Source organism: Periplaneta americana, chromosome 1, assembly GCF_040183065.1.
Source record: "Periplaneta americana isolate PAMFEO1 chromosome 1, P.americana_PAMFEO1_priV1, whole genome shotgun sequence".
Lineage (NCBI taxonomy): Eukaryota > Metazoa > Arthropoda > Insecta > Blattodea > Blattidae > Periplaneta > Periplaneta americana.
Window position 1 is genome coordinate 223,587,377 of NC_091117.1, and position 12,793 is coordinate 223,600,169.

Consider the following 12,793-nt stretch of genomic DNA (forward strand, 5'->3'; position numbering starts at 1 on the left):
AACAAGTTTAGGGGAGAGTCGGGTAGTATCGGACATCGGGTAATATCGGACAGTGAGTTTGTTTCATCTACCACACGATGATAGTACCTGATTGACATGGTTACGTTTCTGTGATGTCGCATAGAGAAACGTAACCATGTCATTCAGGTACTATCATATGGTGGTAGATGAAAGAAACGCACTGTCCGATATTACCCGATGTCCGATACTACCCGACTCTCCCCTAATAAATAGTTAAAGGACATTCATACGTAAAATTTAATGCAGATTCGGAATATGTAAATTTTAATATAGGGTACCATTAAAAAAAATAAAGTTTACTGTCGCACACAGTATGGCTGAATAACTTTTTTCGAACACTGGTATTATATTGTATGGTTTAACTCCAAGAAGCTTTTGTATGAAACTTTATTTTATTTTATTATTTACTTTTTGTGAAATTAAAATTTAAGAAGTTATTAACAATACTCCATACTTACTATTCACTCTATATATTGGTGTTACAATAGACATAAGATATGTTGCCAACATGTAAATTAACCGACAGTTTTCGTATCAACGTCGTATTGCATTTTTGGTCCAGGGAAAATACTCGACTTTTACTAAAATACTCGTAATACGACGAATGAAAAAATTATTTAATTTAATTTTTTTTATTTTTGTAGTATTTACAGCTTGTCTGTAATCTATTACAGCATATAGAATGTTATTTATTAAAAATGCTAATAAACCGTTACTCTGCTGACCCTTTTTTTTTTGCGTATTATGATAATGGGTGGATGGCCCCTCTGGTGCATCTGTTCCCATTAATGACGATGATGTTGAGATTATTATTATTATTATTAATAATATTATTATTATTATTATTATTATTATTATTATTATTATTATTATTATTATTGATAAGTTACCTCTGATATTAGATACCATGCTCTTTTCTAATGACCAAATTCTTATTACCAAAACACGAGCTCTCCATTGTGCCATCTACAACTTAGAACAAATAGAACTGTAATTTAATTTGGAAATAATCTGTAAATAAAACCAAAGTTACGGCTTTTTCTGTAAAAGACAAAGTCAGAAATAACATATGAAGGGTACACGGGAATAACGATCAAGGTCCATTTTAGAAAGTTTCGAGAAAAACGAATTTTAAAGTTTAAGCACTTAATACTTTGTTATGTGTGTGTTTAATAGAAATTGACATAGTGGAATGTCAAGAACGATGATTTCTTATTACTAGCTAGACCACATGATAGTACTTTCTTTCCACTATAAGATAGCATTATTAACACAATTTCGATTTTTGATGGACCTTGATCGTTTTTCCCGTGTACCCTTCATATGTGACAGTTATTCGACAAGTTAAATGATTTTAATTATTTAGGCTGTGAAGTATCGCACATTAAAAAGAGAGAAGGGGGGGGGAGGAGATATGTGTCTATCAAAATTTATAAAGATTATGAGAATCATAAATTCAATTTTTAAATCCTCTGTAATGCAAAGCATACTTGGCTGAAAGTTTGTAAAACATTGGCAACATCATTACTAGTATATGAAGTGAGGCTCAGATCCTGGTAACATTCTGCTACATTTAATAATTTAGGTGATGATAATATAAAGGTGGAAAGTATCTAAACATTTGAAATTGATCGCTAAGGCCGTGTCTCAAAGCTGATTCTAATAACTAGCAACTAGCTGACTTGTAAACTGCACACTAGAGAGCTTTGAACATGCATGCTGGAATCATGGCCTTCTTCATAGACTATTTTTCTCAAAACCATGAAATTGCGGTATAGCACTAAATTAAGAAGGCAGTGTCCTAATGCAGTTTAATTATCAGCTGTTATTTTTTTGGAAATTCGAATTCTTTGTTTATAAACAGTTTTCCAGTAAACAGTTCAAGAAACTTAATTCTCAGGTTTATGAACTGAATGGTAATTTCCTGAGACACTAGAAAAGAAACGTAGAAAGATGTAGAATTCTAAAAGATGTTCAACAGATATCTATGAAAATTACGTTTGGCTATCAACAATCGAAATAAATGTGGAAAAGGTAAGAGCCTGAAATTTTACAATATTAAAAAAAAAATGTAACGCAGATACCAACAATGTCAATGTTCCAAGTTAACGTGTTATTCTACATTGAACTCACATTTTATTTCCAAAGTATCATCAGATTTCATAACCTCCAATTGTTAATGAGGTATCCATGTTTGTTTAGTATACAAGTCAACAATGAAGCAAGCATTTTCGTTTACTAGCTACTACGGACTTGATTGTTATTCACTACGTAGCTTTGGATCGTAACTTCTGATGTCACATCCGGCTATTTAGTCAACAATCTAGTTCACTTCAGCTGAAAATGTAGCTTTGAGACACGGCCTAAGTATGTCGATTTTAATCAGACATTGAGATCACAAATCTCTTCGACTGGAATAAAGTTTGTGCATTCCTGTTGTAGCACATTGTATGCCAGTAGAAACATTTTATTTTCCCTATGCCTTTCGCATATTAAATAGTGTATTAAAGTATGTATATTACCTACATTTAGCTTGTTATGTAATAGTAGAATCTTGTATTCAGGGCTGTCTGGTGCTTTGTTGGAAGCCTTCCTTTTTGTCTCTTACCTATCTATAATTAATGTCTTCCTTATTGACTAACATGTACCATTTTGTACCGTAACTGAAGTATCTTTTGAAATGTTTCATTATGCAGCATTTCCTAAGTTTGATACGGCTGTGCTTGCACCTCCAGAAGAGTAGGAATATAGCTGTCATGAAACGAGAAGTAAGTTGCCACCTTGTTTCCCTGTGTGTGACTTGTTTTACTGAGAACCAACAAGGTGTAACGCTTTCCGTGTACCTATTAATATGTGACGCATTTTGCTGTTGCCACTCCTGCTTTCAGTAGTCTCCCCTTTTTATATGCTATAGTTCATGGCTCACAAAAATAGTCTTATAAATATTGTCAATGAGTTACTTGAAAAAAAAATATATATTGACTTTTCTTTCGATTTCATGAGAATTGGTGTGTAAGTTTAAATATTTTGAGCATAAACAAGTGTAAGGTAAATTTGATACATATGGAAAGAATTATTCGAAGAAATGTGATGTTTAATATGGGAAGAAATTGTAATATAGAGCCTGAAACTATTTTCAGCTGACTTACTCATTGACAAGGTCACTGCGATTGTATACAGGGTGTGAAGTACTTGTGTTTATTCTTTTTTTAGTAAAACTAACGATGTACCTACTCAGAGTGATTCAGAAAATAGACTAATATTACTAGAACTGACATTATTAATATCTGATTATGTTGTTGTGCATATAATGCTTTTTGTCACAACATGTGAATTTGTTTAATTCAAATATCTCAAAATCTCCTTCCAGCCATCTATGCTAGTACTTGGTGTCGGGCAAGTGAGTATAATTAAATATATAAATATGAAGTATTTTTGTGGGTCATAAGTTTCCCGTCTTGTCATTATGGATAGTTGTTCTGAAAGTTGTGTTCACTGGTGTTTGGAAAAGGGGTCAGGCTTTTTGGAGCAGCCCGTGTTCTGTAGGAATGGCTTGTTATTGATCCACTCTACTCTGGTTGCTATGTGGGTCGGCAATGGCTCACCCAGCAAACACAGTCATGCGATCTCCTGTGGTACACGAGCTGCTGCTCTAGCAAAGGGACCGTTTCAGTACAGTAGCAGTTGTGCTTTTGTTCATGTGGGTGTAAATAATCAGTTCACAGCTTGTTTTTTGCTTGATGTGATATAACTTAGTGTCTCTGTGTAAACTCACGACAGAACTCTTTCATACACTTTCTGCACTAAAGTTTGAATTTGGCCAAATTTTTATAGAATATAATTATTGTAGGGATATTGAGATCATGGTTCAGGTAGACACTACCCAAAGCACACAATGATAGAAGTGGTTGTGAGGAACAAGAACTCTGGTGGTGGAAAACTTCCATTGCGAGATGTAGTTGAGGTATGGTTGTATTATTACATAATAGACATACATATATGTAAATAAACATTAACATAACTTAAATACTTTCAAATTTGTAAGTTTGTGACTGTTTACATTCCCTACACTATCAACTTTGCACTTTCAAATATAAACACTAAATAACTGTTCGTATTTAGTAGCCAGTTGACATAAACCTCTATAAAAGTAAAGAATGTTAACAATAAATTATGCTTTCAATTGTTTGAAAATTTTTACATACAATATGACTGGTACGTACATAATATACAACTTCATTTTAGTGTGTTTGTTTACAGGATGATAACTTTGTTGTGTTGGCACTTCATTGTGCATCATCAGAAGGAAATGTGTCGGGTTTACAAGAACTCCTCACTCTATCAACTGTTGACGTCAATGCCACAAATAAGGTAATTGTAAACAATTTTAATACCTACAAATTTTTAAATTGGATTACGATTCATTTAGAATGGGTACTGAAGAGTGAAATCTCCCTGGAAAGTCAGTATGTAATACGCTGCTTTAAAATGCTGATAATATTGCCGTTAAATTTTAATACTTTCATTATTATATTTTTAAGTAAAACAAATATTACCAATAATTAAATTCTTAATAAGTATTAAGTAGAATGTGTAACTATAAGCATAATGGTATGTATTGTTGTGTTATCTATACTAATAATAAATCTGTAGCCGAAATTTTTCTGGTAATTTTCGATTTTCCAAAAATAATTGGTCCTAACATATATAATTAACCTCCGTGAAACCGAAAATCGCTTTTTTGAAATTTTTGTTTCTATGTCTGTCTGTCTGTCTGTCTGTCTGTCTGTATGTTTGTTACCTTTTCACGCGATAATGGCTGAACCGATTTCGATGAAAATTGGAATATAAATTAAGTTCGTCGTAACTTAGATTTTAGGCTATATGGCATTCAAAATACATTATTTAAAAGGGGAGTTATAAGGGGGCCTGAATTAAATAACTCGAAATATCTCGCTTATTATTGATTTTTGTGAAAAATGTTACATAACAAACATTCCTTTAAAAATCGTTTTCGATAAGTTTTATTCTTTGAAAAATTTTGATAGGACTGATTCACAGCCCTATTATTATACAACAATGAAATATTTATATAATATAGGCCGTGCATGTACAACAAAACGAACAATGAACCATTATCGAATTGCGAAAGAGCAAATCTTCCATCCATGACACGAAGAGCCAAACAAATGGAATAAGCCTATAATTCGCCCTTTTGCCAACTATGACTGGTTTTGTAATGAAACAGATTCTGTTTTGAATAATTTCAAGGAAAAAATTGTTCCGGTTCCGGGTATCGATCCCGGGACCCTTCGCTTAGCGCGCGAGCGTTTTACCGACTGAGCTACCCCAGGAATCATACACGACACCGTCACAATTTTTCCTTTGTATGCACACAACTCACATGAGCTGACAAGACGCCAGAACTCAACTATGAGTGCACACAAATACTGTGTGACTTAAATTGTGGCTTTCTGTTAACGTAACGAATGTATTATAACAAATCTGGTTTTGAGTTCTGGCGTCTTGTCAGCTCATTTGAGTTGTGTGGATACAAAGAAAAATTGTGACGGTATCGTATGGTTCCTGGGGTAGCTCAGTCGGTAGAGCGTTCGCGCTCTAAGCGAAGGATCCCGGGATCGATATCCGGCTCCGGAACAATTTTTCCTTGAAATTATTCAAATCTGCTTTACAGGGAGCTTCTACCTGAAAGCCAGATTTGTAGATTCTGTTTTGTTCGAAATGTAAAATGACTTTTATTATCTCCATGAATTATGAATTTGTGCGGCCGAAAGTGCATCCCATAGCTCAAAAAGCGCATTAATCGTGATTCCTCGTTTGACATCGTGAACTACTGGGTGTTCATTTCAAAGTGTGTCATGACGTCACTGTTGTGAGTCAGCGATTTGAAGGGAGTTTCAGCTTTTATGTCAGAGAAGTTGCCTATTAATAAAGGCGTTCAATCTGAACTTGAGAACGTGTACGGTATAACTTGAACGTCGTAGCAACAGATGGCGGTCTGTACGGTCTGTGTGCTACCATAACCTCTTTCGAACTGTGTTTTGCGCCAGCAAGTCGTACACAGGGTATTTATTATCATCGGTTGCGTACGGCAACATTCCACAATACAAATCAAATGCTCCGTGTCCATGTTGACCGTCGAAGTTAATATCAACAAATACGTAAGTAATCGTCTTAACCCTCTCCACATATCCCGACATTAAGAAAAAAACTCACCTCAGTACGTGTTTCCAAACAGTTCACATTTCTGCCACTAAAGGTGTTACCGTACGTATCGGTAAGTACTCTTCAGAATGAACGCCGTACATGCTAGGCAACTTCTCTGGCACATAGGTAATACACCTCTGTGGAAATGTAGGAAGATTGAATTCTCTAGGCTCAACGACTAGCCACATGACGGCATACAGCGAGCCATGACACACTTTGAATTGAACACGCAGTATATAATTTTGAATATTGATACGGCGCGATCTCTAGTCTCACTGGGTTCTTTACATAACATATCGCCTTTAACCAGACTATAGGCTACAACATGCACTTAATGCGGAAACACACTACAGTCACGTCACGTGACCTCACGCGTATAGTCGCTTCAAGAAAATATGTGCTGCGCTTTTCCCCAAGAAACTGAAGGCGCTGCTAGAGTGACATTTACCTCATGTCACGGCGCCTCACGTTTTCGTGACGTCACTGTGACGTTGAATCACGTGACTTTGCTCCTCACGCAGACAGCGTATTCCGAATCTCACCGGTCCGGTGGCATCAATGACGTCACGTTGCAACGAAAATAACGAACAAAACTGCTGGAAGAATCGATGCTGTCATGGCGACTGTGTAAGTGGTTATCTGTGCTACGCTAGCAAAATTTTGCGAAATTTCCGTACTTCCATCTCGTTCAAATAAAAGAGATCATAAACAACTTATTTCTTGAACCGGTAATAATAACTGGTCCATTGACATATTCGCTCATAAGCCATTAACATACTGTTTTTACATTCTGCTCATTACAAACAATACAGCAGAACTAAAGCAGAACACACCGCCATGACACAACAGTGCACGATGTCATTCGTCTGCTAATTCCCGCCCTATACAAGAACCAATCAGATTCACTGATGGCGGCTGATGGAGCCTTCCACCACCTCTGCAAGTTGATGGCACCGGTGCGACACCGGTGGAGCATCAATGACGTCATCGGTGGAATTCGGAACACCGTGATGCCATCGGATTGCTCACCGGTGAGATTCGGAATACGCTCCAGAGTACATCTTTCTGCGGTCGCACATTTTCGAGACGCTTGTCAGACGGTTGCATATTAAGGTTTTTGTTGCAACATGGAAGAAATGCTGATCGAATTGATGCGGATGCATGAGAACCTCTGTGTTCTTTATGATACAAGTTCAAATGATTATAGAAATCAGCAGATACGTCAAGGAGACTTGGAAGGAAATAGGAAAGCAGTTAAAAATCATAGTCAAACTAGGATTAAATTAATAAGGATTAAGTATGTAAGAATAGCATTCTATGTTCTTATATAATAATAATAATAATAATAATAATAATAATAATAATAATAATAATAATAATAATAATAATTTAATCAGGAGTGTAGTCAGTCGTAAATAAAATAGTACCAGGGCGCATCGTGAAATTATTATTATTATTATTATTATTATTATTATTATTATTATTATTATTATTATTATTATTATAGAATAAACCGCGACAAGATGGTCTTCAAGGAACAGCGTGTAAACTATATTTACGACTGCGAATTTGGCGGGTTATCTATTATAATTTTATTATTGAATTACAGATTTCATGAATAGTAGTACAGATTAGCCCATTCTGTAATATACATTACCCTACCCGTATGTCAAAATGAAATCAGAGCATTTTCATGTCTGTCATTTCTGTTTTTACATATAACTTATTTATATAATTATTAATACAATAACTTTTAAGTTTAATTTCCTGGGTGTCTAGAGTCTGGAAATTTGTATGAATGTGAGTGTGATTGTGGGTGTGCCGGGTTAATATTAATTAACCAATCATCACAAATACAAAAATACATCAGGACTGTCGCTGGGCAGTAACCTGAACATACGTTTCAGCATCACATTTTGACAAGTAACTCCATCTGTTAGCACAACCATAAAGCATCTAATAGATGCTATAGAGTTACCAACAACGAAAAAAAAAAAAAAACTTTTAAGCTCATGTAATATGTAGGGTGTAATGTTCCTACAATTTCTGTTACAGATACTTCATTTTTAATCAAACACATTTCATCTTATGGATTTCTTAATTTTATTTTTTTTTTTATTTTAGTAGGTTATTTTACGACGCTTTATCAACAGCCTAGATTATTTAGTGTCTGAGATGAAGATGATAATGCCGGTGAAATGAGTCCGGGGTCCAGCACCGAAAGTTACTCAGCATTTGCTCATACTGAGTTGAGGGAAAACCCTGGAAAAAACCTCAGCCAGGTAACTTGCCCCGACCGGGAATCGAACCCGGGCCACCTGGTTTCGCGGCCAGACTCGCTAACCGTTACTCCACATGTGTGGACGATTTCTTAATATAACAGTCTTTTTAATAAGATTATTTTAATTATAATTTTAATATTAATTTTATTAACTGTATGTAAAATTAAAATTTCAACGTTTCTACGGGCAAAATAGGGTTGCAAATAAAATATTATTTAATAATAATAATAATAATAATAATAATAATATCAACAATAAAGCACTAGTTATTTACCATATCTTAAACCTACGGTTAATTTCTGCTCTGAGCAGATTGCGTAGTGAAATTGTGTATTTTCGTCAACAATTTTCTTTTAATAAGATTTTGCATACAAATCTAATTCATTTTTATTCATCCTAAAGTACGGTATATTTGAAATCTTTCTGGATGATAATTTAACTCCTTTTCTAAATCATGAAATTCAACCTTTTCTTCTGTCCGCAATTACGTTTCATCTACCCACTGACTATTTTGGCAAATAGTATTCATGGTGACAGAAATAGCACAAGCAGTTGGAAGTTCGTCTTCAGAATCCGATTAATTCCATGGTACAGCCTTAGACAAAAAAAAAAGTGACTGGCTGCCATATGCAAAATCCGCTTCGGAAGACTTCGGTTGATTCCGTGAGAGCTTAGGTTTACACGTGAAGAATTTCTTAGCAAATCGAAATGTATAATATTGTCTTATTATTTTATGAATTCTGTAGCGCAATAAATCTTAAAACTGTGTTTCTTTAATCAAGAATTATCTGCTGTTATTTCTTGAATCACATACACTCTGTAGAAAAATGAAATGTATAATATTTATCTTATTATTTTATGAAATTCTGTAGTGCAATAAATTATAAAACTTTATTTCTTTAATCAAGAATTTTCTGCCATGTTGGATCATAAAGTAAAGATTTTTTGAAGTGACTAAATAGCCAACGAACTTAGATTTCCAACTAGTACTGTTTCATCTTAACCAGCGCAGACTGGCTTCCGTGAATGCAAGTCACTCTACCTTATAACATGAGCAAACAGGCAGGCTTTCTTGGGTCCCGCCTGGACTGAACTTATACATACTAGGTTCAAAAAGTTCCCGGAATTTGCTAGCATTATAGAAACAACGTACCTTAAACACTATTCTACAGCATTCCCTTCAAAATAGTTGCCTTCCGCAACAACACACTTTTGCCAACGCGTGTAGAGTTCCTGGAAGCAGGCCTGGAAGCCATTTTGTGAAACCCGTCTTAGTGCTCTCGTCGCGTTTGCGATAACCTCTTCAGCATTGAATCTCCGTCCTTTCAGATGACTTTTCAGACGGGGAAACAGAAAGTAATCAGGTGGTGAGAGATCAGGAGAGTATGGTGGGTGATCCAAAGCAGTTATGTTGTGCCTGGCAAGAAAATTCTTTACAATAATTGCGCGATGAGCAGGTGCATTGTCATGCATAAGGAACCAGTTGTTTTCTACCCACTTTTCTGGACGTTTCATTCTCACTGCGTCCCAGAGGCGACGGAGGGTTTCTACGTACAATTCTTTCGTTACAGTACGACCTTCTGGAATGAACTCATGGTGCATGAGACTCTGAGAGTCGAAGAAAACTTCCAACATAACTTTGCTTTAAGTGTGCTTAAATGCGACAGGCTCATGTCAGTAGATTTACTGGCATGTAAAAGAACTCCTGCGGGACAAAATTCCGGCACATCCGGCGACGCTGATATAACCTCTGCAGTTGCGAGCGTCGTTAAATAAAACATAACATTTAAAATAACTTTGCCTTTGGAAGTGTCCCTAGGAAATTTTTGCTTCCGAGGAGATGTTTTCGATTTCCACTCAGATGACTGTCGTTTAGGGACTGGGTCGTACAAGTAGCACCAGTTTCATTTTGTTTAAGAAATCACCATTTTTATCAGCCATACTGATCATGTCCCCAGCAAAACACAGAACTTGATGTTTGTACTTTGCTCTGTGGACATAATTACAAAATGCGACGAACAAACGAAACACTATGATAAACAATTGCCTACAACTCAAAACCAATAATTGCCATTATCAACAAACTTTAAGGAAATGACATCATGAATGTTACCAACAAAACAAATGTATAATATCCCTTGTTATATATTAATACGAAAAATGGTAGTAAAATTCCGGGAACTTTTTGAACCTAGTAGTAACACCCGGGCTGAATGGGTTCAGTCTTAAAAGTTAACTTGCTTTGTAGCATCACCGGAACCCAAGCCTGACGGCAAGCAGGTATGGGCTTGAGTCTTGTCTGATTTGCCAGTGTCTAGCGGTCAGCTAGAGAGGGTGGGTGGATAAGCATGGAAGAAAACTTAGGGAATATGGAAACATCGTGTTCCCTTTCTGTATAGTGCCAGAAAGGCGAGTGACGTATCCAGTTCCCATTGGCTGAGGGATCTGGGGAATAGACAGAAGTTTACAGAACTGTCAAAAGATACTTCTTTGCTTGCGGGAGCTTTAGGTTTTTCCTTGGGTGACTTATATAGCAGTGGCGAAGATAAGGTGTAAATACTGAATTGGCTGAAAATAGGTCACAAGTTAATTGTGTGTTTTGTGATCTCTCCAAAGCGTTCGATTGCGTTGATCACAACTTAATTTTATAAAAATTAGAATTTTATGGTATTCGAGGGAATACACTAAATATTTTTTAGAACCTATCTTCATGGCAGGAGGCAATTAGTCTCCATAGGTGAAAATTGGTCAAGTCTCTCCAGTATACATTATGGTGTTCCACAAGGCTCAATAATTGGTCCACTGCTATTCTTAGTAGCAATAAATGACCTTCCTAAATTCATTAAAGCTATAACAATTATGTGTGCTGATGACACTACATTCTTATGTTCTAGCTCTACTCTGAATGAATTACATGCTCTAACCAATGATATTCTATCACAGATGGCTTTATGGTTTGAATCAAATGGTTTTTTGCTTAATCAAGAAAAGACTATCAACATAACTTTTACCCTAAATCATGTAATAAAAAAGGACAACATACAAAACTATACCAAATTTCTAGGACTTTTTATAGACTCCAGTTTAACATGGGAAAAACATATCGAATATATATGCACAAAATTATCAAGAGTTATATATTTATTAAAGAAATTAGTGACTTGTGTTTCTGAAAATTATTTAAGATGTGCCTGCTTTTCGTTCTTTCAGTCGATAATTAGGCATGCCTTAATTTTCTGGGGAAATGGTAGCAAAATTGGGAGTGTCTTGATTTTGCAAAAGAAAGCCATTAGAATTCTATGTCAATCAAACTATCTTGAACATTGTCGACCTCTTTTCAAACAATCACAGATATTAACTGTCATAAATTTATATATATATATATATACGACCTAGTCCTTTACACTCTACAAAATATAGACAATTACTCATTAACAGCCAATATACATGATCATGAAATTAGAAATAGTGAACAAATTAAGATTACATAAAATTAGTACAAATTTTTTTGTCATGGGGATGAAATTATATAATAAGCTTCTCAGTCAATATTATAAGTTACCAACCAATAGTTCCAAAGCTAGATTTTATAATTGGCTTTTAATTAATCCTTTCTACTCTGTAGACGATTTTCTTAACATAAATTCGTACAAAATTGTTTTTTAATAAATAAACTTATTTACATTAGTTACAATTATTACATAAGAGTGAAGTGTTTTCATTAATTTTAGAGTTTCAAAATGTTTTGTGTTTTCATTCTAATTACTGTTTTCAATTATATGTTTTTTTTTTTTGACGAAGCCTATCACTGTATGTTTAATGGCTTAATAAATTGAATTGAATTGAATATATTTTTATACAGCAGGTCCAGGCGTCGATTCTTCTTGGTTGCAGAAGTATCAATTACTCGCTCCGTGAAACTCTGGTAGCACTTTAAATTGGCATTAATATTGAGACTCCATTAGAATTAACAGGTCATATGAAATCATATTTTACAAATATCTACCGTAAAACTTCTTTCATATATATCTCACTCTTATTTGTTTTTTTCTTACGTATCCTGCAAAATTCCTATACAATTTTCTGATTTCCTTTCTTGCAAACAAATGGACGTATTTTAAAAATGAAATCAATTAACAAAATTCTGTTATAGAGAACAGTTTCCTAATAGTCTAATGAATGTGTATTCTAAATTTCATGCATGTATCTTTAATAGTTCAGAAATTATATCCATTTTTGTCTGGAAATGTAGCAAAAAAAAT

General features: G+C 34.8%; 1 protein-coding gene across 3 annotated transcripts in view; it reads left to right on the forward strand.

Annotated features, from left to right (window-relative positions):
• Nucleotides 1-12,793, forward strand: part of LOC138708527 (death-associated protein kinase 1-like) — a 110,955-nt gene that overhangs the window by 32,693 nt on the left and 65,469 nt on the right. For 2 of the 3 annotated variants that reach the window (XM_069838644.1, XM_069838659.1), the window contains exons 8-9: nt 2,718-2,789; nt 4,282-4,392. In XM_069838644.1, coding sequence (XP_069694745.1) covers nt 2,718-2,789; nt 4,282-4,392 — 183 coding nt within the window. The remainder of the gene's footprint in view (nt 1-2,717; nt 2,790-4,281; nt 4,393-12,793) is intronic. The other variant, XM_069838652.1, reaches the window with a different exon arrangement.